The 26,521-nt window shown below is 43.1% G+C and overlaps 2 protein-coding genes and 1 pseudogene across 4 annotated transcripts in view; all 3 read left to right on the top strand.

The window, feature by feature from the left end:
- The first annotated feature begins 729 nt into the window (after positions 1-729).
- Positions 730-26,521, top strand: part of GPR160 (G protein-coupled receptor 160) — a 43,591-nt gene continuing 17,799 nt past the window's right edge. The window contains exons 1-2 of one of the 3 annotated variants that reach the window (XM_030929566.1): positions 730-985; positions 1,720-1,848. The gene's annotated coding sequence lies outside the window, so the exon portion shown is untranslated. Of the gene's footprint in view, positions 986-1,665; positions 1,849-26,521 lie in introns of all 3 variants that reach the window. The other 2 variants (XM_030929574.1, XM_030929560.1) reach the window with 2 other exon arrangements.
- On the top strand, positions 21,213-21,341 carry LOC115900808 (annotated as a pseudogene).
- On the top strand, positions 22,082-22,691 carry LOC104676553 (40S ribosomal protein S10). The gene has a single exon (XM_010381711.2). It carries the CDS (start codon positions 22,133-22,135, stop codon positions 22,628-22,630), a length of 498 nt encoding a protein of 165 aa, XP_010380013.2. The 5' UTR covers positions 22,082-22,132; the 3' UTR covers positions 22,631-22,691.

The following is a 26,521-nucleotide window of genomic DNA, read 5'->3' as shown; positions in this document are numbered from 1 at the left end:
ATATGTGCTATTTAATATTTGCAGATTTTTATTTAAAAATCTGAATTCACAGTACACTGCAGGTGGTTGCTTAGACACAAGTTTTAAGTTCTGTCACCCTGTGTATACTTTTTTTTTTTTTTTTTTGAGACGGAGTCTCGCTCTTGCTGCCCAGGCTGGAGTGCAATGGTGCGGTCTTAGCTCACCTCAACCTCCGCCTCCCGGGTTCAAGCGATTCTCATGCACCAGGCTCCCGAATGGCTGGGATTACAGGTGCGTGCCACCACGCCCGGCTGATTTGTGTATTTTTAGTAGAGATGGGGACCAATGTGGACCATGTTGGCCAGGCTGGTCTCGAACTCCTGACCTCAAGTGATCCGCCCACCTTGGCCTTCCAAAGTGCTAGGATTACAGGCATGAGCCATCACCTGGCCACCCTGTGTATCTGGAGACAGCTGCCAAGTCTAAATTTGCAGAGGTAAGGGAAGGAGAAGCCTTGACCCAGTGGCCCCCGCTCGCCCTGCCTGCTGGGGAGATGGGGAGCTCCTAGGACAGGGGCTGGGTCCTCAAGACGTGGCACGAGGAAGGGGGTCGCATTAAGCCCCCAGCGGCTCCCGCACTGCGCACCCCTGGGGCGTCCCCCTGCCAGCCTCAACCCAGCCACCTCCTAGCCGGCGGGCGGTGGCAGTCTCCGTGATATCTTTCCGTCCCGCCGGCAGGCGGCGCCCTCCGGCCCTTGTTTCGTCGGGCCCGGACGGGGCGTGCGCGCTCAAAGGTTGCCCGGCTCTGTCGCCCGCATTTCCTGGCCTGGAGCCGGCTGAGCCACAGCGGGGTCGCCGCGGGGTCCCGGGGCCATACTCCCCCGCCCCTCCCAGGAGCGCGCGGGGTGGGGCGGGACCAGGCCGGCACGCTGGGCCCTCGCCCCTCCCTCGGGCAGTCACCTGGGCACGGGCGCCGCAGGTGCCGGGCCCTCAACCTTGCGGAGCCGACAGCCATCGATCCTCGGGTGAGTGCGGGCGCGGGTGGAAGGCGCCCGGCGCTCTCGCCACCGGCGTCCCAGCCGCGGGGCGGCCAGCTGTCCCCGCGCCGCTCCCGGTCTCCCTGGCCGGGCGCTCAGCGCGTCTGGGAGGGGAAGGAATTTCCTTTGCAGGAACTCAGGGGTTGGGGGTTCTCTGCTACTTAAGAGATCCAGGAGTGGGGCGCGGACGCCCGAGCCTTCCACCTTCGGAATGGGAATTACAGAGGAGCCTTAGCAACTGAGGTCCGTCGTGGGTTTGAGGGCATGGGGTCCGGGGAATGGGCGTGTCCCGCACCCAGAGACTCGCCACCCTCTCTCCAGGGGAGATGACTCGCCACCCTGTTTCCAGGGGAGATGCTTTTTAAGCATGACAAACCCAGCAAGGTTACAGAAGTGGGTGTATGCGACTCTTCGCTCTTTCCTGGCGCCCAGAGATGAATAGTCACAAACACACACACACACACACACGCACGCACACGCGCGCGCGCATTCATTGGGGCCGACTTTGCGTCCCCTCCCCTGGCCTCGGGCGTTGGGGACTGCGCCCCCGCCCGCGCTGGCCAATGGGATTAAGCCCCAGGGCCTTGCCCGGCTGTTTGTTTTTCGAAGCCGTTGCGTCCCAGTGGGTTTTTGGATGACCATCCTGGCTGGCTCAAAATTTCCTCTAGATTACCTGCGTCCACCCGCAAGAACCCAGCGGCAGAAACTCCTCATCTGCGCAGGTGGCCTCGAGGTGGTGGCAGGGCTGCCCCCTGCAGTCCGGAGGCAAACGCACTTACCCGACCTCCGGAGGCAGGTTCGCCTGGGAGGAACCGCTCCGGCTTCGTCCTACACTTGCGCAAATGTCTCCGGTAAGGGGAAGTGTTGCTTAAATCCCGGAGATAACCCCCGTCGAGAAGCATCGCCAAGACATATGAACGAGTGTTTAGCTCTCAGTATTGTTATTGCTTCCAGTGAAATGGTTTCGTATGTACTTTGTGCATTTATATATAAATATAAACATATATATGTATACGTTTGACAAACTCTAAGACCGGCACTTAACTTGTGATATCTCCAGAACAGAGTTATTATAGTTATTTGGAAATTGTCAGTGGGAATCAGCCTGGCTGGTATGAGAATTACAGGGAGGAGGACCTGTGTGCAATTTCAAAACGATTTAAGAGACGTTCAGTGGCAATACAAGGTGTGGACGTTGGTTAGATCCTGATTTGATGAATGTTTTTTAAAATGGAGATGATGGCCGATTGCGGTGGCTCACACCTGTAATCCCAGCACTTTGGGAGGCCGAGGTGGGTGGATCATCTGAGGTCAGGAGTTCGAGACCAGCCTGGCCAACATAGTGAAACCCTTCTCTACTAAAAATACAAAAATTATCAGGGTGTGGTGGCACGCGCCTGTAATCCCAGCTACTCGGGAAGGCTGAGGTAGGAGAATCGCTTCAACGCCGAAGGCAGAGATTGCAGTAAGCCGAGATCGTGCCACTGCATTCCAGCCTGGGAGGCAGAGCGAGACTCTGTCTCTAAATAAATAAATAAATAAATAAGGAGACGATGAAGGAAATTTCTACTGATTATTTGATAATATCAAGGAAATTATAATAGTTCTGTTTAGTTACTTTTGGTAATGGTATCATGACTAAGGTTTTAAAAATCCCTGTAGAGACACAGACTGAAGTTGAAACACAGCTTTAGGATTTGCTTCAGAATTATTCAGTTTTAGATGCTAGCAGAGAAGTGAGGGGAACAAGATGAGAGGAGATTGTTCATGGATTGTTAATAGTTGAAGCTGGAGAGAACACATGGACACAGGGAGGGGAACATCACGCACGGCGGCGGGGGGCGGGCGGGGGCTGTCGGAGGATGGGGGCAAAGGAGAGGGAGAGCATTAGGACAAATACCTAATGCATGTAGGGCTTAAAACCTAGATGACGGGTTGATAGGTGCAGCAAACCCCCATGGCACATGTATACGTGTATACCTATTAACAAACCTGCACATTCAGCACATGTATCCCAGAACTTAAAGTAAAACAGAAATAAAAATAGTTGAAGCTGGATGATGGTTATGGAAGTCCTTACACTATTGTTTCAGTATTTGTGTGTGTTTGGCATTTTCCTTTAAACAGAACACCACCACCTGTGGAGCTTTTTTGCATAAAGTAGGTTTGGCACTGCAGCTGAGTTTAGATGCGAGGTCTTCCACAGTCCCTCGTTTTTTGTAAATTGGGTGTCAAGGCTGCTTCTCCAGACTCGGTCATCAAAAGTTTTTTTCTCCCTAAGGGAGGTGCTGATTTATTTTGCTCAGAAGGCAGAGGGTGTTTGCTGAGTGTGACAAAGCTGAGCGGATCAAGTTGATGCAGGTGGAGGCTAGGTCAGCTTTTTTTATACAAAGGGCATTAGCAAGCCTGGGGGTTGATTGCCTCCAGTCGGGCGGATTGTATAAAGTGTGTTAGCAGTTTTGCCTAATTGCCCAAATCCCTTCCAAGTTATGCTCATCAAAAAACAGAGTTCAGAGTAGTGAACACACATGTCTGTATACACTTAGGATTTATATACACTTCTGGAAGCACTGTATTCATCAATAAAAAGCGTACATGATAAAAACAAAGCACAAAATGAGTGGAGGGCTGCTTGTTGCTGTGTTGTGTTGCCTGTTTCATCGTTACCTTGTTTGCTTTAGGGATCATGACATGTAAATATTTAGCAAAGCACTGACTCCTAAAAGTTCTGCATGGCATTTAACACATTTTTTTCAAGAACCATGCTTGTAGAAGGGTAAGGAAGGAGTAATAGCTATATCTTCATCAGGCTTGCTCTAAATTTTTTTCCTCCAGATTTAGCCTATAATTCCTACTCATTCTGTCATGCTTGGTCAGTAATTTGGAAAAGTGGTGATTCTGAGAGGGAGCTATTGAAGTTAATAGAGGGAGGAAGAGGAGGTATATTCCCAAAAGGCAAATCCACATTTTTTAGTAGCTTCAGTATAACTGAATGTAATGCCTTTGGATTTAAGGATAAAACAAGTCAAAGAGATGAGATCTGGGACAGTTAAAAGTTGAAGTGTTCAATGACTCTCCTTAGCCTAGACCTTGCTCGTGTAGATTCACTAATCTAAAGGATGTAAAGATGTTTTAAGATTCAGTTGAGGAATGCTGAAGCATATCCTAGTTTCACTGCTGTGATGGGAAACTAATGAGACAACCAACAAAATTCCCTTTATAATAGGGGGAAATACCACAGTGAATTAATCATGGTACTTAAATGAAGTGAAATTGTTTGGTTTGTGGCTCTGTTTTCTTGGTATGAATGAAAGAAGTGTACAACTGTCACGTAACTTTATTTTATACCTCAGTTTCCTCTCTAGTTCCCTAAAAGAGCATGGAAAGAGAAAAGAAACTTGCCAGTCCCTTTAGTGACCAAACTAATGTTTACTCTCCTCTGTAGGAGGGTGGTAGATTTGGACTCTGGAGAGTTGATTGCTAATAGCTATTTTAAGGACTTACCACAAATGTGACACCATTTCGCCCTGATTCGCATTATTAAGGATATAAACGCATTAGAAAAGCAAACTGCTCCCCTGTTGGGCTAGAAATGATAGGAAAGGGTGTTGGCAATCTAGTCAACGGTATTCTTCTAGATTCATAAACACTTAGCTTTCATGTACAGCACCTCATCCCATCCTGTGAGGCGGAGCAGTGGTGATAGAGGGTAATTTTGGTTTTTAACAGATGGGAACATTGAAATATAAGGAAGTCAGCCTGGGCAACATAGTGAGACCTTTACTCCACAAAAAATAAAAATAAATAAATAAAAATTAGCCAGGTATGGTGGTACATGCCTGTAGTCCCAGTTACTCTGGAGGCTGAGGTGGGAGGATTGCGTGAGCCTGAGAGGTCGAGGCTGCAGTGAGCCATGATCACACCACTGTACTTCAGCCTGGGTGACAGAGCAAGATATTGCCTCGAAAAAGAAATCTAAAGAAGATTGCTTTAAATCACTTCTTTAGGGAGATAGGGAAGGAAATTTAACATTGATCAAGAGTTCATTGGCTAAAAAAAAGAGTTCATTGGCTGGGTGTGGTGGCTCACACCTGTAATCCCAGCTCTTTGGGAGGCTGAGGGGAGGAAGGTTTGCTTGAGGCCAAGAGTTCAAAACCAGCCTGGGCAACATAGTGAGACCCCCATCTCTACAAAAATAATAATAATAATAATGATAATAATAATAATAAAAAATTGGCCAGTGTGGTGGCTGAGGTGGGGAGGATGGCTTGAGCCCAGCAGTTCCAGGCTGTAGTAAGCTATGTTTGCACCATTGCACGCCAGCCTGGACAACAGGGCAAGACTCTGTCTCTTAAAAAAAAAAAAAAAAAAAAAAAAGAATTCATGGTAGTCTTCACACATGGTTTTGTTTTTTGTTTTGTTTTGAGACAGAGTTTTCGCTCTGTTGCCCAGGCTGGAGTGCAATTGTGCGATTTTGGTTCACCACAACCTCCGCCTCCTGGGTTCAAGCAATTCTCCTGCATCAGCCTCCCAGGTAGCTGGGATTACAGGTGCCAGCCACCATGCCTGGCCAGTTTTTGTATAGTTAGTAGAGACGAGGTTTCACCATGTTGGCCAGGCTAGTCTCGAAGTCTTGACCTCAGGTGATCCACCCACCTCAGTCTCCCAAAGTGCTGGGATTACAGGTATGAGCCACCATGCCCGGCCCACACGTTTTTAATTCTGACAAATGTCTCTAGGTTGGGTATTATCAGTCCATTTTGCAAATGGAAGTTGAGGCTAGAGGTTAATAGTTTTTGCCTGAGGTCTTGTAGCTAGTAAAAGTAGAGCTAAGATGCAAACTCAGCTCCTTCAGATTTGACAGTCTGCATTATTTCTGGCAGTTTCACACTACCTTTAGCAGGAAGCAGAGCAACATGCCCAAGAATTGGGTAGTCTAGGCAAACTGTCTTCTTACCACACCCTACTGTCCTGGTGACAGGCGGGGGGCATGGGTCACATCTGACCAACAGATGTTCTCTCGGGCCAGCATAGAGCTTAAAAAAAACACTGAGTCAGTGTTGAAAATTGGGAAATTTCAAACATTCTGCCCTAACGATTCCCAAAGGCAATACTAGAGCAGCCGCCTCTTTAAGGAAGTGTAGTACATACCAGTCCCCTCAGCCCCCAGCAATCCCTAAAGTAGTCCCCAGCCCTGAGATTGTACTTTTTTTTTTTATGGTAAGAAATCTTTCTATGTGTGTCTTTCTACCCCAAATGGAATAACAAAATATAGGTTGAGAGGCTCTTGTTGCAAGAAAAATGGGAAAGACACTTTGGGAGGCCGAGGTGTGGGAATCACCTGAGGTCGGGAGTTCGAGACCAGCCTAACCAACATGAAGAAACCCCATCTCTACAAAAAATACAAAATTAGCCTGGCGTGGTGGCATACGCCACTTGGGAGGCTGAGGCTGGAGAATCACTTGAACTCAGGGAGCGGAGGTTGCAGTGAGCCGAGATTGCGCCATTGCACTCCAGCCTGGGGAACAAGAGCGAAACTCCATCTCAAAAAAAGAAAATAAGAGAAAAATGGGAAAGATCATATTCCTTTGAGGAAATGAGAGTCTTGTGTTTAGTTCCAGTGCTTCTCTGTCAGACAAATACAAGTTGTGTTGTCATTTTTCTCTCATGCTGTCTATTTTTCTCACTTACAAGGAACTTGTTTGCTACCCCCTGCAGTTTGACAAGAATGGAGTAGGTGTGGGCAGGCCTCAGTAGGGAAAAGGAATGGCTCCAAACTCCCACACCAGTGGGTCTTTGTGAGTAGGCAGGTGGGTCTTGTACACCTTGGGGGTTCCCCAGGGTGTCCTACCGGGATGGGGCACAAAAAAGCCCTTAACCCTTCCCCTTTAAACAGCCTGACTCTGGGACCCATGTGGATCCTGAGGTTGTGTGTCAGCTCTCTGTAGCTGCTTTGAACTGGACCCCAGCCACTCTGAGGGGTTCCTAGGACTTGCAAATGGCCTCTCTCCCCCATCCTTCTCTGCCCACCACTCTCCTGCTGATGACAAGTCCACTTCTACACGCTGTTTAGGCACAGCACCCCCAGAAAGCTCTATAGGGATGAGGAGCTGAGGCGCCTGCATAGTGCAGCCTTCAAGGGGTTTCTGTGGCGGAAGTCCAAGGGTGGCTTAATTTCCTTGCCTTCAAACTTTCGGTTAAGGGTCATGGGGCAAACATTCTCGCCTCTGTGAATAGCTGGAGTTTCATGACTGTTGAAGTTTCTCTTTAAATCTTTGTTTCCTTCCCCTGAGTTCTGCATTTTCTTCCCCTGTGTGTGTGCTGTGGAGGAGAATGAAAAGAGGAAATGGCACAAAAGTGAACCTTGTTGGGTGGCTTTGAGGAAATCTGAGGTGCTGTTGTGGGCCTTTGTCACTCGAGTTGTCAGTCTAGGTGTGTGTGTAAACAGACATGGAATAAACAAAGGCTCCAAGTGGAACAACTTGTTTTGGCCAAAAGAAGTGAATTCAGACCGGGCGTGGTGGCTCATACCTGTAATCTCAGCACTTTGGGAGGCTGAGGTGGGTGGATCATGAGGTCAGGAAATGGAGACCATCCTGGCTAACACGGTGAAACCCTGTCTCTACTAAAAATACCAAAAAAAAAAAAAAATTAGCCAGGGGTGGTGGCGCTCACCTGTAGTCCCAGCTACTTGGGAGGCTGAAGCAGGAGAATCGCTTGAACGGGGAGGCGGAGGTTGCAGTGAGCCGAGATCATGCCACTGCACTCCAGCCTGGGTGACAGAGTAAGATTCTGTCTCAAAAAAAAAAAAAAAAAAAAGAGAGAGAGAGAAAGAAAAAAGTGAGTTCAGAGGCCCACACGTTTTATGAATGCCCAACCAGCTGCTTGAGGGGATCCTTTCTGGATAACTCTGGAATCAGGTTTGTGGGTGTGTGTTCCCTCAGGTGATGATGAACCCCCGTGTCAAGGAAGAGTGGGGTAATTGGTTATTAGCCAGAGCCAACAGGGAGAGGCCGAGCAGTTTGAGTATGGACTCAGCCAGATCCCTGGGTTTCATTTCTGTTCTTCCACCACCTGTGTGACCTCATTTTTTAAAACCTCTTTGTCCCTCAGTTTCCCCTGTGTAAGCTAGGAGTAATAACAGTACCTATGTCCTAGGGCTGCGAGGATTCACTGGCACGTCAAGTGCTTGTAGCAGTGCCTGGCATGGAGCAGGATGGACTGTGAGTTAGCTATTATTGTTGTTGTTGTTAGAGCCCTGCTTCCTTTACTTTCAGTTTTATTGGGGAGAATTTCCCCCACATAATGTTAGAAGAAAGACCACAGGGAAGAAATGCATGTGAGCTCTGACCTCTGTTCGTGGAGTGAGCCATGGGCTGCGCATCTGGGTTGCCACGTGGCCGTAGGGAAATGTTCTCCATGACAAATGCTAACAGGGTGTTTGGTGCAGCAGCAGCTTTGGAATTGATGAGAACTGGGACACAACTTGTGACTTTGAACCAAGGCTTTGGCTTTGTTGTTCGGGGATTAAAATCTTCTTTTTTAATCTGTGACTGACTGTGGAAAGGAGTTGGAATCCCCTAGCATTCGCGTGGATACAAACTCCACCCCCTTACAAGAGAGCGGACTAGGGTTAGCTGCGACACAGGAGTCCCAGCCTCAGCTGTGCCACCGCCTGACAGGGGTTTAAGGCTAGGTCTTCTGGGCAGCCAGTGCCTCTTCTGTCACCTGGGAACAAGCATATCTAATAGGAATGTTGTGAGGGGCTAACAACATTTTATGAAATCCTGACAGAGACACAGTGAAGTACAATGCCTAACTTGCACCTTAGTAGTAAAATCATAGAACAGATACATTGAGAGGCTTACTCTTTAACTTGGAAAAGTAATATAGATGCTGTTAACTACTGTTTATTTAATATTTTGTAGTTCTTATCTGGTTTGATCTTTAAACTAGCAATGCAGGTTTCTGTTTGTTTACATTTGTTTCTATTGCCTTTTGGCTGCCTGTCAGGAGAGGTACAGAAGTGAACCCAGGTTCAGGCCAGAAATGAGAACATGGAATGGCCTTCATTTTACTTTATCAGAGAGGTAACATGAGTTCTGATTCTTTATGCCCGTAAGTAATTCTGAGGAGGGAGCACTTTAGAGATTGATAGCTAAGGTGTTCCTGGGAAGCTGAAAGCATCCATGGTGTCCAGGGAAGCTGAATGGAGGGCCAGTGATTCCCCTCCAAGCAGCAGGGCAGAGGTCTCCCCTGTTGATAGCCCTTGCCCAGTCCCCTCCAGCAGGGACAGGTGGAAAGAAGAGAGGCAGTAGGCTTTAGATTCTCCCTCCTGCCCCAGGTGCAGACCCAAAGCTTCAGAGTCCATTCTACCTTCACCTAACCCTTCGTCCTTCTCCTGCGCTCCAGCCAGGTGTTCCAGTGAGAAGTCTATACCCACCACACCCTCACCGCATCCTCAGTGGATAGGCCCCAAGCCTGCACTCTCCTGCTCAACACCTGCAAGGTTTTCTCTTCTTCCCATGGCCTCTGGGGCTTTCCATTGCTGCCCTTGCCTCCTGATCCTGCCTGCCTTCAGCTTTACTGTATTCTGAAAGGTTTAAAGGGAGGAGTCCTTTATGACCCGCAATCCAAGGATCTGAAGGCATTGACATTTGGGTATATTTCCTTTCTATTTTGTTTTACTTTGGTTTTTTATAAATTTAAAAAATTTTAACATTTTATAAACAATTCATTTTATGTTAGAATTTTAACATAGTTGCCATACTGTAATTACAATTTATCATTATGATGATATCAAAAAGACACCTGCATGCATATGTTTATCATAGCACAATTCACAATTGCAAAGATATGGAATCAACCTAAGTGTCCATCAACCAATGAGTGGATAAAGAAAATGTGATACATATACACATATCACATATATACACACACATACCATGGAATACTAGTCGGCTATAAAAAGAACAAAATAATGTCTTTTGCAGCAACTTGGATGGAACTGAAGGCCGTTATTCTTTTTTTTTTTTTTTTTTGAGATGGAGTCTTGCTCAGTCACCCAGGCTGGAATGCAGTGGCCCAATGTCGGCTCACTGTAACCTCCACCTCCCAAGCGATTCTCCTGCCTCAGCCTCCCGAGTAGCTGGGATTGCAGGCACCCGCCATCATGTCCAGGTAATTTTTGTAGAGCAGGGTTTCACCATGTTGGCCAGGCTGGTCTCGAACTCCTGACCTCAGGTGATCCATCTGCCTTGGCCTCCCAAAGTACTGGGATTACAGGCGTGAGCTGCCATGCCCATGAAGGCCATTATTCTAAGTGAAGTAACTCAGGAATCGAAAACATAATGCCGTATGTTCTCACTTATAAGTAAGTGGAAGCTAAGCTATGGGTACACAGAGGCATACAGAGTGATATAATGGACTATGGAGACTCAGAAGGGGAGGATGGGAAGGGGATGAGGGATGAAAAACAACCTATTAGGTACAATGTACACTACCTGGGTGATGAGCACTCTAAAATCCTAGACTTTACCACTATACAGTTCATCTATGTAACAAACCCACTTGTACACCTAAAGCTATTAAAATTTTTTTTAAATAAAAAATGTCACTGTATTCGCCTATGTCTTTATAAATATTTTTAATGACTGCATGCTGTTTTAGTCTTTTTTAGCCATTCTCTTAAAATATTAGAGAACTAAGTCGTTGCTCGTTTTTTGATGTTGTACATCATTCCAATTTGAATGCACATAAACCTTGGAGCCCATTTCACATTATTTGAGATGGATTCCTATAAAAATAATTACTGAGTCAAAGATTTTCAACATGGAAAGTTTTCTTTCTTATCACAAAAGCAACAAATTTGTATTGTGGAAGATACAGGACAGTGTAAAAAGTAAACATGTACCTCTGTTCTCACCAACCAGTTGCTGTTTGTGTCATCGGGTTCTACCCCTCCAGGATACGTGTCCTCTTCAGGCTTGCTCCATGTGTGGCGTGGCCTGTGCGCTGGCAGCATGGCATCACCTGGGAGCTTGTTAGAAATGCAAAATCTCAGGCTCACCCCAGACATCTGTCTTTTAACAAGATCCATATTCAAGTTTCAGAAGTCTTAGTCCCCAAGGCCACCACCTTACCAGTCACGGTGGGCTGGCATTAATTACCTCTGATCTGTGAATATACATACATTTTTCCTATTTCCCTAATATTAGGATGTACCGCTATGTCTATTTCCTACATTTTTCCTATTTCCATACATTTTTCCTATTTCCCTGATATTGGGATGTACCAGTGGTTTGCATCCTCGTATCTCCCTTAACGTAAGACTATCTAAGGACAACAGCAGGCTCCCCTCAGTAACACCGGTTCAGAGATCAGCAGGATCCCATCTCATCCCCCTGTGAGAAGCCCTGCTACACACAGCTTTATCTTGCATCTGTCATTTAACATAATACCATCAGCATTTTCCTGTTACTTAGCTTTTCTCTCAATAATAACAAATTTTATCTTTCATGGCTGCAGGTGGTAGTCCATCTTATGACTGTCTCATAATTCATTTGACTCATTCCCTAATGTTAGACATTAAGTTGTTTTGGAGACAGGGGAGGGTGTACTGTGGGCTATTATAAGTATGCCGAATTTACGCAGTAATTATTTCCTTCAACCCAGATTATTTTCTTATGATGAATTACCAGAGTGCAGACACTGGGTCAAAAGGAGTGAACATTTTAAACCCTCCTTAAAATGCCCCAGGAGTATAGGAAGTGCCCTGACATTGTGCCCTCCCAGACACTGGGTAGTGTGGTCTGTAGACAGACTCCAGGGAGCAGGGTCATGTCTCATTCGCATCACGCCTCCAGGGCTGGTGTAGCGCCAACTCTGAGGGTCACTCTAAGGGGACCTCGGGGAATGGAAAGGAAGTGACAGAAGGATGGGCAAGCTGCCCGTGGTGGTGGTGCTCCTTTCCTCCTGGCCTGAGTCCTCTGTCACAGTAGATGTCACGGACCAGGCAGCAGCCTTCCTCAGGGTGTGTCCACAAAGTTTAGCCTTTCCTCCTGGCGCCCATCTTCCAGTGGCTTGGGAGCTGGAGCCAGCGGTGGAGGCCTGAAATGACTACTCGGTGAGTCTGGAACCTGCTGGACCTGATTGCTGCCAAGCTTGTTTTTGCTTCATGAGTCTGAGACTGTTAGGTTCTCTCATACTTTTTTCCTCTCACCAGCAGACGAAGAACCTGATATTAAGTAAACTTTATTCTGAAAGGTACACTCAAACAATTCCTTTTTTTTTTTTTTTTTTTGAGACTGAGTTTCACTCTTGTTGACCAGGCTGGAATGCAATGGTGTGTTCTCGGCTCGGTGCAAACTCCCACCTCTCAGGTTTAAGTGATTCTCCTGCCTCAGCCTCCCAAGTAGCTGGGATTACAGGTGCCTGCCACCACACCCACCTAATTTTCTTCGTCTTCTTTTTTGTTGTTGTTGTTGTTGAGATGGAGTTTCGCTCTTGTAGCCCAGGCTGGAGTGCAATGGTGCCATCTCAGCTCACCACAACCTCCACCTCCCAGGTTCAAGTGATTCTCCTGCCTTGGCCTCCTGAGTAACTGGGATTACAGGTGCCTGTCACCATGCTCAGCTAATTTTTTTTTTTTTTTTTTTTTTTTTTTTTGAGATGGAGTTTTGCTCTTGTTGCCCAGGCTGGAGTACAATGGCGCGATCTCGTCTCACCATAACCTTCACCTGCCAGGTTCAAGTGATTCTCCTGCCTCAGCCTCCCAAGTAGCTGGGATTACAGGCATGCACCACCATGCCCACCTAATTTTTTTGTATTTTTAGTAGAGATGGGGTTTCTCCATATTGGTCAGGCTGGTCTTGAACTCTGGACCTCAGGCAATCCACCTGCCTCAGCTTCCCAAAGTGCTGGGATTACAGGCGTGAGCCACAGTGCTCAGTTGACAATTAAATTTTTAAAAATTGAAACATCAGCATTGTATATGTGATTAAGTCATAATTTGAACTTTGATGCCTGGAATAAATTTTTCATCCTCCTTAAAAGATTTTGAAGTAAATAAGTGAATTAATATACAATGAGTTTGATTCTGTTGCATTATTTACATATGTTAAATGTATTTTTGTTTGTATCATGACATAATTAAAACATTTTAAAATGAGTATCAAACTCTTAGCCATTTATATTAACTATTTGACATGGGCAACAGAAACGCACACTGCTGTACCTCCTGAAAATTCATGTGAGTAATTGATGCTGAATTTGTCCAGTAGTATGTCTTTTGGGGGGCATTTTTAAGTATTTAAAAATTTTGGAGGTACATACAGTAAAATGCACAGATCTTAAGTGTTTAGTTTTGATAAATATGTGCACCTATGTAAACAACATTCCTGTCAAGACACAGAACATTTTCATGCTTCAGGCAGTTCTCTCATGCTACTTTGCAATCAGTCCAGAGGCACTTGCTGTTCTGATTTCCAGCATCATAAATGAGCTTTGTCTGTTCTTCAACTTCATATAAATGGATTGTGATATATAGTAGACAAACAAAAGTAGCTGCTTTTGTTCAACATAATGCTTTTGAGATTTATACATGCGTGACTCTGTAATTCTTTATTAGTAACTAATATTACATTCTTTGAATATACTGTAATGCAGCCATTCTCCTTTGATGATCACTTGGGTTGTTTCCAGTTTTGGGCTGTTGTGAATAAAGCTGCCATGGCTGAGCATGGCAGCTCGCACCTGTAATAGCAGCGCTTTGGGAAGTCAAGGTGGGAAGGTCAGTTGAGTCCAGGATTTCGAGACCAGCCTGGGCAACATAGCAAGATTCTGTACCTTAAAAAAAAAAAAAATTGTTATTAGCTGGGTATCATGGCAGGCACCTGTAATCCCAGCTGCTAGGGAGGCTGAGGCATGAGAATTACGTGAACCTGGGAGGCAGAGGTTGCAGTAAGCTGAGATCGCGCCACTGCACTTCAGCCTGGGCAAAACAGCGAGACCTTGTCTCAAAAAAAAAAAAAAAAAAAAAATTGTTTAAAAAAATAGCTGCTATGAATATTCTTGTATAAGTCTTTTTTAAAAAACAGCTTTATTGAGGTATAATTTATATGCCATAAAACCTACTCATTATGTACAATTCTATGGTTTTTAGTAATTTATAGGTTTGTGCAGCCATCACCATAACCCAGTTTTTGCTTTTTGTCACCCCCAAATTTCTCTCTGCCAGTATACAATCAGTTCCCACCTGTAGCCCCAGACAGCCATTGAACTTCTGTCTCTTGCCTTGTCTGGGAAATTCAAATTAGAGGAATCTTGGATTATATAGTTTTTTGTGTCAGACATCTCTCACTTAGCACATTTTTGAGGTTCATCCGTGTTGCAGCATGTATCAGTAGCTTGCTGCTTTGTATAAATATACTACATTTTATTTATCCACTCAGCAGTTGATGAACATTTGAATTGTTCCCAGGGCTTGGCTGTTATGAATAATGATGCTATGAACGAGGTAATGTTGCTATCTACAAGTGTTAATATGGACCTTATTTGTATTTCTCTTGAGTAGATTTGTATGGGTATAATTGTGGAGTCATGTGGTAAGTTTATGTTTAACTTTTTAAGAAACTGCCGAACTATTTTCCAAAAGCGGCTGTACAGTGTTAGAGTCCCACTAACAGTGTGCGAGGGTTCTCTACATTCTTGCCGACGTTTGTAATTGTTACTCGTTCTTATTATAGATATTTCAAAGGGTGCATAACGGTGTCTCATTGCAGTTTTAATTTGCATTTCCCTAATGACTAATGATGTTGAGTTCCTTTTCATGTGCTTATTAGTTACTTGTATGTCTTCTTTTTTATTGGATATTTGATCTATATTGATATTGTTATAGATATATATCATCTTCGATGACATGTCTAGTTACATCTTTTGCCCCCTTTTTACTTTTTTTTTTTTTTTTTTTTTTTTGAGACGGAGTCTGGCTCTATCGCCCAGGCTGGAGTGCAGTGGTGCGACCTCAGCTCACTGCAACCTCCGCCTCCCGGACTCACGCCATTCTCCTGCCTCAGCCTCCTGAGCAGCTGGGACTACGGGCGCCCGCCACCACGCCCGGCTAGTTTTTTTGCATTTTTAGTAGAGACGGGGTTTCACCGTGTTTGCCAGGATGGTCTCGATCTCCTGACCTCGTGATCCGCCCGCCTCGGCCTCCCAAAGTGCTGCCCCATTTTTAAATTGGGTTATTTCTCACCACCCTCTTACTGAGGTTCAAGAATTTTAAGATATATATCTAGATGCAAATTCTGTATCAAATATATGGTTTGGGGCTGGGCACAGTGGCTCACACCTGTAATCCTAGCACTTTGGGAGGCCGAGGCCAGCAGATCACCTGAGGTCAGGAGTTCAGAATCAGCCTGCCAACATGGCGAAACCCTGTCTCTACTAAAAATACAAAAATTAGGTGGGCCTGATGGCATGCACCTGTAATTCCAGCTACTCCAGAAGCTGAGGCAGAAGAATTGCTTGAACCTGGGAGGCAGAGGTTGCAGTGAGCCAGGATCGCACCACTGCACTCCAGCTTGGGAGACAGGGCGAAACTCTGTCTCAAAAAATAAAAAAATAAAAAACAAATATATAGTTTGAAAATATTTTCCCCAAACCCATGACATTTCCCTAATGGTGCCTTTTAAAGAAAAGTTTTAAAGTTTGATGAAGCCTAAGTTGTTGATTTCTTTTATGGTTTGTGTTTTTAATCTCATATCTAATAAATACTCTCGGAACCTTATACAAGTCTTGTGGACATGTTTTGTTTTGTTTTTGAGGTGGAGTCTCACTCTGTCACCCAGGCTGGAGTGTAATGGCACATTCTCGGCTCACTGCAACCTCCACCTCCCAGGCTCCAGTGGATCCCCTGCCTCAGCCTCCTAAGTAGCTGGGATTACAGGTGCACGCCACCGTGCCCGGCTAATTTTTGTATATTTGGGAGAGACGCAGTTTCACAATGTTGACCAGGCTGATCTCGAACTCCTGACCTCAAGTGATCCGCCCACGTTGGCCTCCCAAAGTGTTGGGATTACAGGCATGAACCTCTACGCCTGGCTAACATGTTTTAATTACTCCTAGCTAAATATCTAGTAGTAGAAGTACTGGATCATAGGATAAGCATATGTTGAAATGCCACACTATTTTCCAAGGGGATATACCATTTTACACCTCAAACAGCAGTGTATGAGAGTTCTCGTTACTCTACATCTTTTCCAATATTTGGTATTGTTGGTCTTTCTGATTTTAGTCATTCTGATGAAATTGTATGTCATTGTCATTTTAATTAGCTTTCTCCTGATAACTAATGATGTTGAATACCTTTTTGTGTGCTATTGACCATTTGTACATATTCTTTTTGGAACGTCTTTTCAAGTATTTTGCCCATTTTTGTTTGAGTAGTTTGACTTTTTGCTATTCATTTGTAGGCACTCTTTATATATGTAGTCTGGTAGTCTGGGCACAAGTCTTTTGTTAGAGATATGTGTTGTAAGCATTTTCTCCCCGTCTGTTATTGCCTTTTCATTTTCTTATGATGAACAGAAGAATCTAATTTTAATGAGTTCACTTTATCAATTTTTTTTCTTTTATATTTGGTGCTTTTTGTGTTTTGCTTGAGAATTCTTTGCTCCAAGGTTGCAAACATATTCTCCTTTGTTTTCCTTATAGAGTCTTACATTTTATAGTTAGGCCTGTGATCTCTCCTGAGTTAATTTGTGTTAATGGTGTGAAGTGGGGTTAAGGTCCTTTTTTTTTTTTTCATACGGTTATCCAGTTAGTCCAGCACAATGTTTTGAAAAGACTTTCCTTTCCTGCATTGAACTGCATTGGTACTTTCTTATAAATCAAGTGGACTGGTTTGAACTCTCTTCTGTCAACATGTTTGTTCTTAAGCTCATTGTCTTGAGTTCTGTAATTTATAAGTCTTGAAATCAGGTAGTGTAAGTCGTCCAACTTTGTTTTTGACTATTCTGACCCTTTGTGTTTTCATATACATTTTAGCATCAGCTTGTCAATATCTTTAAAAAAGAAAAAGGCCTGGATTTTGATCAGAACTGCATTGAATCAACTAATCTGAGGAGGAATGACATGTTAATAATATTAATCTTCTTATCCATGAACATGGCATATTTCTATTAAGGTCTTCAGTTTTCTTTGGCAGTGTTTTGTAGCTTTTAGCATTGACATTTTGTAAAAATTTATAAATTTATAAAAATTTATTCTTATTTTATGTTTTTGAGTCTATTGGAAATGATATATTTTCCTTCATTTTTCAGTTTTGTTGCTATATATAGCAATGTGGTTTTAAATATTGACCTGTGGTCTTACTAAATTCATTTATTAATTCCAATAGATTTTTTTGTAAGTACCTTAGGATTATCAATATACATAAATGTCATCTACAAATAGTTTTATCTTATCCTTTCTAATCTGTATGCCTTTCTTTTATTTTCTTGCCTTACTGAATGGGCTAGGATATCCTAAAATGTTGAGTAGAAGTGGTAAGGGCAGATATCCTTACCTTGTTTCCAATTTTAGGGGTAAAATGGTCAGTCTTTCACACTTAAGTATAATCATAGCTATAGATTTTTCACAGATGTTCCTTATCAGGTTGAGGAAACCATCAGTTTCCTACTTTGCTGAGAGGTTTTTATCATGAATGGTTGTTGAATTTTGTCCAAAGATTTTTCTGCATCTCTCAAGATGGCCATATGCTTGTTTTCTGTATTTGGGAATGTGAATGAATTTATTTGTCATCTGTTGGCACTTTCTCCTCACCTCAAATTAGGGAAAAGACCACAGTTACCCTTTTTTTTTTTTTTTTAATTACTCAGCTTTAACACTTGAATATCTTGGCATTGTTCATGGAATATAGGTTCAGGAACATGATTTAGACAGTTTGAATCAGGCAATTTCCATAGAATATTTTATAAACTAAAAAGCAATGTGTGTGTGTGTGTGTGTGTATGTGTGTAGAATTATTTGGTTTGAGAGCCCTGCCTGCCTAACAAACTTAACTTAAACTCTCATCATTAGTCTCATGCCAAAAAAAAAAAAAAAAAGTCTCATTTACTTGAGGCGGTTGAGGGAGCAAGCTACGTGAGTGTAAGAAAGAAGACCATCCCAGACACAATGGTCTTCTGAGACACAAGTTCAAAGGCCCTGAGGTCCCAGAGGTATCCAGAAAACTGTCTCTTCAAAATTGCTTTTGCCTGACATTGAAGCAGACAGCAGAGGCTAAGAAAACATCATCACCTTCTGGCAGAATAGAAGGACTGAGCTGCTCAGGTCAAATCATTGTAGTAAAATATACCTAAAATTTACCATCTTTACCATTTTGAAGTGTACAGGTCAATGGCATTAAGTTCATTCACATTGTTGTGCAACTGATACTACTATCTATGCATCTTCAGAACTTTTTCATCCTGTGCTGAAAACCTGCACCCATTAAACAGTAACTCCTCATTCTCCCCTTCTCCTAGCTGCTGGCTACTATTTACTTTTTGTCTATGAATTTGATTACTCTAGGTACCTCATATATATGGAATCATATGATATTTATCATTTTCTGTCTACTTATTCACTTAGTATAATGTCTTAGGGGTTCATACCTTTAGCATGTATCAGAATTTTTTTTTTTTTTGAGATGAAGTCTTGCTCTGTCACCCAGGGTGGAATGCAGTGGTCTGATCTCGGCTCACTGCAACCTCTGCCTCCCAAATTCAAGGGATTCTCCTGCCTCAGCCTCCCTAGTAGCTGGGATTACCGGCATCTGCCACCATGCCCAGCTATTTTTTGTATTTTTAGTAGAGACAGGGTTTTGCCATGTTGGCCAGGCTGGTCTCGAACTCCTGACCTCAGGTGATCTGCCCACCTTGGCCTCCCAAAGTGTTGGGATTACAGGTGTGAGCCACCATGCCTGGCCAGGATTTCATTTCCTTTTAAGAGTGAATAATATTCTACTGTATGGCTATAAAGTCAATCTTAGGAAATGTGTATGTTATATTTCTGAATCCTGAGAGAATGGAAACAAAACAGGTAGAATGGTAGTGGGGCAAGCTGGCATAGGTCTGGGATACTGTTATCAAAGACTTATAGGAGTACTGGACCCTGGCTGATTGGGCAGGCTACCCCTGACAGTGTGATGGTGAAAAAAGGGTCTCCCTTAGGTGGTTGGTCTGGTTCAGTTTCTCAGCAATGATGAATAACCATGGTTTCAGAAAGCATGAACAACTAAGCGTGAAGAATGTCATAACCTCTCTGGTGGTTGAGTCATACAAGGAGCCACATTCAGAAGCCAGGAATGGAGAGTGGGGTCTCAGGGACTATTGAGCACAGATTTCTGATGTCTACTTTCCAGATCATTGTATGCTTAAGCCCTTTATTTTGCTTAAGAAAGCAAGCTAAAGGACATGATAATGATTGAGAACCAGGAGGCAATCTCTAGTTCAGATGTTCTTTTAAAAACTCTTTTTAGGCCGGGCACAGTGGCTCACACCTATAATCCCAGCACTTTGGGAGCCCGAGGCAGGTGGATCATGAGGTCAGGAGATCGAGACGATCCTGGCTAACACGGTGAAACCCCGTCTCTCCTAAAAAATACAAAAAAATTAGCCTGGCGTGGTGGTGTGCGCCTGTAGTCCCAGCTACTAGGGAGGCTGAGGCAGGAGAATAGCGTGAACCCGGGAGGCAGAGCTTGCAGTGAGCCGAGATCGCACCACTGCACTCCAGCCTGGGTGACAGAGCAAGACTCCATCTCAAAATAAAAAAAAAACAAAAGAAACTTCTATTTTTAAACCTCTTCTGTAAGCATGTTTGCTAAGCAGTCAGCCCATAAGTATCTGAATAACTTCTGTTCTTATAATCCTTTATCACTCTTATTAATCCCATTCCCATATTTGTTGATTTTTTTAGATATATTTCTATTTATTGATATTGTTCTTAAAACTCAGTACCTGGATGAGTAGTACAAGGTATGCAACTCCTTTCTCCTTAATTCTGAACCTTATACTTGTATTAATTATCTGTTTCCATCAAAATGATGACGAGGTGAATATATGTGTAGAATTTGCAGTCAATAAAATACAGTCACATTGTCAGGGAAGGTTATGTGAAAATATACATCACCAGAATACTAATTTATAAGCAAACATAGGGCATTGAGTAAAAATTCATGGTAGCTTTATAGAAAAATGAATCGTGTCAGTGTAACCTGATTTGTTTTCAAGAACATTTTAAGGATCTGGAGGAAGCAAGGGACATAGTCTTCACTTTCTCATGCTATTGATTTCATTATGAATGACATAATCAACAGCAACCCGGGGAAACAGGTTAGCTCACATGATACCACAGTTAGATGGTGAGAAGGTGACACAGAGACATTATCAAGGATATGGTTCCAGTGCAGGATAAGTCATTTAACCTTTTAGAGGTCAGTCTGGGAACCGTTCTGTTTAATCAGTTTTAATCCATAACTGGTGGCATATTAGTGTATATGTTTGTGAGAAATATTAGAAACAGAAGTCAAAATAACCTATATTAATGGGGTACAGTATTTATAAAATACTGGATAAAATCAAATGAAGGTGAATTAATTTTGTAAGTAAGAGGTTCAAATTGGAGAATGATTGGCATCGTGCCTATTTTTGGCAGAAAAAGCCCATGGGCCATGGTGAATCACAAGGTGGTTGAACCATCACAGTAACTATAATGTGGGTATATGCAGAATACCACATTTCATACATCAGTGCTCTAGTTAATACTTGTATGAGACTGAAAGCAGGCAAATGATACAGTGAAGTCATTTCATAACTGGCAATACCAAGACTTCTGAGAACTATGGTTAGCTTGAGTGCATACTATGTGTGTGTGGCATTAAGTACATTCACTATGTAAAGAGGGCCTTACAAAATGTATACAGGAGCTGCAGGAGAGCAAAACAATTATTTAAGTTGAGAAATCTGGTCAAGATGGCACAGGGGTTCAGGCTCCAAACACCTAGCAAAGGTAGTTATAATATAAAAAGGGTAACCAAATGAGTATAACTGGGCTATGGTCATTCTGACTACCTAGAATGTAAGTTGAAATACAAAGAGGTAAGCAGGCTCAAGCTGCAGGCCTCTCCAGCAGAGGCAACCAGGAACTCAGGTTTTTTAGAATAAGGGGATGTAGCTTTGTGCAGTGGCCATTTCATAGCCAGTGAAGTTTATCTGAGACACTTCCTAATGGAAAACTTTTCTCAGTACCCTGCCATGGTGAAATATGGTTGGCACTGGCAATTTTTGAGACTCTGTGGAGGCTGAACTTAAAACTAAAAACATTTTAAAAAAGAGAAGATGGGGATGTAAAAGTATCCACATGAGCTGAGACCAAGGAGTTGGAGCCAGGCTCCAGGGAATGTAAATTGGGAGAATGACCAAGTTTCTCCCATACCTCTAAGAAACACTGGCTACACTGAAATCAGAGATCGCAGTGCCCTCCCTTCCAAACCTAAGAAAGAAGGCTGGAAAAGATGGTTTACCTGAAAGGAATGGGCTTCTGGAAGTTTCAGAGATAAAGACGCAGCTTCAGAACCAGAAGCTGAGCCATGCTGCTTTCTTGGCCCAGGGCCTGGATCCACAGTATCGCTGATACCACAACTGAGCAGGAACACCAAGTGGCATTTTGAGACCTAGTTTGGAAGAAGTCCTGAGAGGCCAGGTGAAGGGATTGAAAGCTGTCTGGGAAGGGAGAGAGTGGGAAAGATACAGCAATCGAAAACTCTTACTCAAAGTAAGCTTGCAAAGCAAAACTTTAAAATACATGAAGACATAGACGTAGAGTTGAAAATTTGTTCAAGCAAGACACGAATTTACTAAAAGTGAAATTAGCAGTTGGAATTCCTGGAAATGACAATAAAATAAGTATGTTTAGAATTCTTAAGATGAATGAAGTCTTGCAGTAGATAAAAATTATGAAGTAGAAGCAAGGGGGAGGGATAGGAAAAAGAACCAGTTAGAACAGTTTTGTATTAAGTAAAATGGGCTAAAATGCTTTAAAAAGATCAAAAATGCTTTTCCAGCCCCGGCCCCGGACCCTGCAGCTGCCGAGATGTTGATGCCTAAGAAGAACCGGATTGCCATTTACGAACTCCTTTTTAAGGAGGGAGTCATGGTGGCCAAGAAGGATGTCCACATGCCTAAGCACCCAGAGCTGGCAGACAAGAATGTGCCCAACCTTCATGTCATGAAGGCCATGCAGTCTCTCAAGTCCCGAGGCTACGTGAAGGAACAGTTTGCCTGGAGACATTTCTACTGGTACCTTACCAATGAGGGTATCCAGTATCTCCGTGATTACCTTCATCTGCCCCCGGAGATTGTGCCTGCCACCCTACGCCGTAGCCGTCCAGAGACTGGCAGGCCTCGGCCTAAAGTTCTGGAGGGTGAGCGACCTGCGAGACTCACAAGAGGGGAAGCTGACAGAGATACCTACAGACGGAGTGCTGTGCCACCTGGTGCCGACAAGAAAGCCGAGGCTGGGGCTGGGTCAGCAACCGAATTCCAGTTTAGAGGCGGATTTGGTCGTGGACGTGGTCAGCCACCTCAGTAAAATTGAAGAGTATTATTTTGCATTGAATAAATTTACAGCCAAAAAACCTTAAAAAAAAAAAAAAAAAAAAGATCAAAAATGCGATGGGTCAAATCCAGTATGAGCTTACTTCTCTTGTGTAGCAGGCCTGGGTGGGTATTTCAGGCCACTAGGTGGCTGTACCCTCAGGGACCCAGCTGACGGCACCCACATGGGTTTCAGAGTTGCTCTGCTTTCCCACAGGAAGCGGGTGGTGGGGAATAAGCTAGGCCAGAAATGGTCTCCCTTGTGTCTGCGCACGCCCCACCTGCCATACCTAATTGCTGGGGAGCCTGGGAAATAGAAGTCAGCCACGTGCCTGGGAAAAAGAAGGGAAGATAAAATGGAGAATAAGTTTCTGCCATACCTTGAAGAAACAGTGATGAGAAACAACAGATTTCTCATCAGCAATAGAACTGAAAACACAAGAGAGTATTATCTTCAACTTAGAATTCAATACCAGTTAAACCATCATTCAAAAATGGTGATCAGCAGTCCCTATGAAAGAAAAATTGGCAATATCTAAAAAAATTATATAAGCATTCACCCTTTGACCTAATGGCCCCACTTCTAGTAATTATTCCAGAGGAAACACCTTCACAAAATAACAAGAATATGTACAGAAGGTTGTTCATCGCTACATTATTTGCAGATAGAACAAATTTGGAAACAACGTATATGTCCACTCATAGAATTCTGGCTGAATAAACTGTAATATATCTACATAATACAGCCATAAAAACAATTTTTGAAAAATTAAAAAGGAAGATAGCTATTAACAAAGATGAAGTGCTTTCTAGGATATTTTAAGGGGCAATAAAGAGTCACAAAAAGCATATCTAATGTGCTACCTTGTATTTAAGATGTAAAGGGAAATAACCACACATGTACACACACACACACACACACACACACACTTATTTTTGCAGAAAGATGCACAGGAACCATAAACCAGAAATAAATGATAGGAGGTGGGTGGATATTGGTGGAGGAAATAAGTATGGAAATGAGACTTTTCTGAGCGTACCTTTTTAATATAGTTTTGATTTTGAACCATGTAAATATTTTATATATTCAATTATGTAAAATTAAAATAAAATAAAAATAATGAAAACAAAGGAAATCCTGTCATTGAATGTACAAAGAGAAACTAATAAAACACTATATAAAATTGATTATATAGATACAAAGAAAAGAATTCAGGTAACTTTTTAGCAGAGTACTCAGACTATACAAGCTTAGTGGAATATAGTCAAGGGACAAAAAATATGGAAAAATGTTAGGCTTTATTTACATGGTTAATTGTTGGCAATGCTATCAGTGTAGTAACTCTGAAACTACTTAATATGTATTGTAGGTTGAATCAATATACTAATGTCATTGGGACCAGGTTCTTTTTTGTTGTTAATTTCTTCATTGAAATTCTACATTCAATCACAGGAGTTGGAGTCGGCTTCCTGCTGGGACCCTTCCTGATCCTTTAAGTTAATCTCTAATTTGCTATTAATGTTGCTTCCTGCCCTTTTATTTTCTTCATCTTTTAAGTTCAGGGGTACATGTGCAGGATGTGGAGGTTTGTTACACAGGGAAACAAGTGCCATGGTGGTTTGCTGTATAGATCATCCCATCGTCTAGGTATTAAGCCCAGCATCCATCAGCTGTTCTTCCTGATGCTTTTCCTCCCTCCACTCTCCACTCTAGCAGGCCCAAGTGTGTGGTGGTTCTCACCATTTGTCCATGTGGGAACCAGATTCTTGCTGTGGGAGATGATCTTTCAAGTATGTATTTCACTATTTCACAAACACTGAAATAAGGTGAGGAAGAATCCTGTGATGGTAGCTTTGCTTTGGAGGTATCAGTGTGCCACCCAGATTCTAGTTTCAAAATACCATATTTTACTAAAAAAACAGGGCTCCATGAAAAAAATGACCCCCAGAAGTACAACGTGCCAAAGCAGTCACGTGCTCAGCAGCTGGGAAGGTAAATGATATATATGGGAGCCAGCCTAAAGGAACCCTGCCTGACAAGATGATTTGGAAAATTTCAAGCATTCAAAAGAAGAATGATGTCAGTGAATTATAACACATTTAATAAAAATAAATCAGGCCGGGCGCGGTGGCTCAAGCCTGTAATCCCAGCACTTTGGGAGGCCGAGACAAGCGGATCACGAGGTCAGGAGATCGAGACCATCCTGGCTAACCCTGTGAAACCCCGTCTCTACTAAAAAATACAAAAAACTAGCCGGGCAAGGTGGCGGGCGCCTGTAGTCCCAGCTACTTGGGAGGCTGAGGCAGGAGAATGGCGTAAACCTGGGAGGCGGAGCTTGCAGTGAGCTGAGATCCAGCCACTGCACTCCAGCCTGGGTGACAGAGCGAGACTCCGTCTCAGAAAAAAAAAAAAAAAAAAAAAATCAATGAATCCATAATGTATTTCTAGAAACAACTGCCACCTCATGAAAGCCAAATGAATCTTAGAATTAGAAAATTACTATTTTACAACTCCCAGTGTGGTGATTAATTCAGGCAAGGATGATAAATGGATGCTAAAACTATCAGGTGAAACTTTGTTATGGAACAGATTAGTCTAACAGTCTCAAAGTATTAATTACAAAGGGAAGAGGTCCTCCACAATAGGAAAATGGACAAGGCGAGGTGGCTCATGCCTGTTAATCCCACCACTTTGGGAGGATAATTGCTTGAGGCTAGGAGTTCAAGACCAGCCTGGGCAACAGCAAGACCCCATCTCTACAAAACAGTATTTAAAAAAAAATTAACTGGGGCATGGTTGTACACACCTCTATAGACCTAGCTACTCAGGAGGCTGAGGTGGGAAGATCACTTGAGCCCAGGAGTTCCAGGTTACAGTGAGCTATGACTGTACTACTGCACTCCAGCTTCAGCAACACAGTGAGACCCTGTCTCAAAATACTAATAAGAAAAAGAAAAATATGGCAAACACCTCCTTAATCAAGTGACCTAACTTCACATGACCAGTAATGAGATATGACATAATGGGATGTATCATTTAGATAGTTTTCTTGCCAGAAATGTTTAATATTGAGAAAACAATTAGATAAATCGAGATTATGTGATATTTTACAAGATAACTGACCTGGACTCTTCAAAAATGTCAGTATTGCTGGGCATGGTGGCTCACATTTGTAATCCCAGCACTTTGGGAGGCCCGGGGGTGGGGGAGTGGATTGCTTGAGGTCAGGAGTTCGAGACCAGCCTGACAACATAGTGAAACCCCAACTCTACTAATAATACAAAAATTACCCAGGCATGGTGACAGGCACCTGTAATCCCAGCTATCCGGAGGCTGAGGTAGGAGAATCACTTGAACCTGGGAGGCGGAGGTTGCAGTGAGTCTAGATGGCGCCACTGCACTCCAGCCTGGGTGACAGAGCGAGACTCTGTCTCAAAAAAAAAAAAAAAAAAAGTCAGTATCATGAAAGATAAGCAACAACAACAACACATTATCCAAAATTAAAAGAGACTAACAAGACATGACAAATATGTGATCCTTGATTGGATTTTGTATAAAAAAAAAAAAACTCTTAACAACATTGGGACAGTTTTAATATGGACAATGTATTAGATACTATACCATTTAATTTAATTTCATTAAATTAATATTTATGGGACAGCTTTTAATTAATGGGACAGTTTTAATATGGACTATGTACTAAATACTATATAATTTAATTTCATAGATAAAATGATATCATAGTTATAAAAATGGCTATCCAATTATAAGATAAATCATCATAGGAAAAGTTTGAAAATATAGAGATAAAATAAAGTCTTGTAAGACCACACTAAGGGCCGGGCGCGGTGGCTCAAGCCTGTAATCCCAGCACTTTGGGAGGCC

The sequence above is a fragment of the Rhinopithecus roxellana genome, chromosome 1, assembly GCF_007565055.1.
Source record: "Rhinopithecus roxellana isolate Shanxi Qingling chromosome 1, ASM756505v1, whole genome shotgun sequence".
In the NCBI taxonomy this organism is placed as follows: domain Eukaryota; kingdom Metazoa; phylum Chordata; class Mammalia; order Primates; family Cercopithecidae; genus Rhinopithecus; species Rhinopithecus roxellana.
This window is presented reverse-complemented; position numbering and strand designations above follow the sequence as displayed.

Excerpts from the sequence above, each read along its gene's own strand:
- LOC104676553 (XM_010381711.2), top strand. The coding sequence starts at position 22,133 with ATGTTGATGCCTAAGAAGAACCGGATTGCCATTTACGAACTCCTTTTT.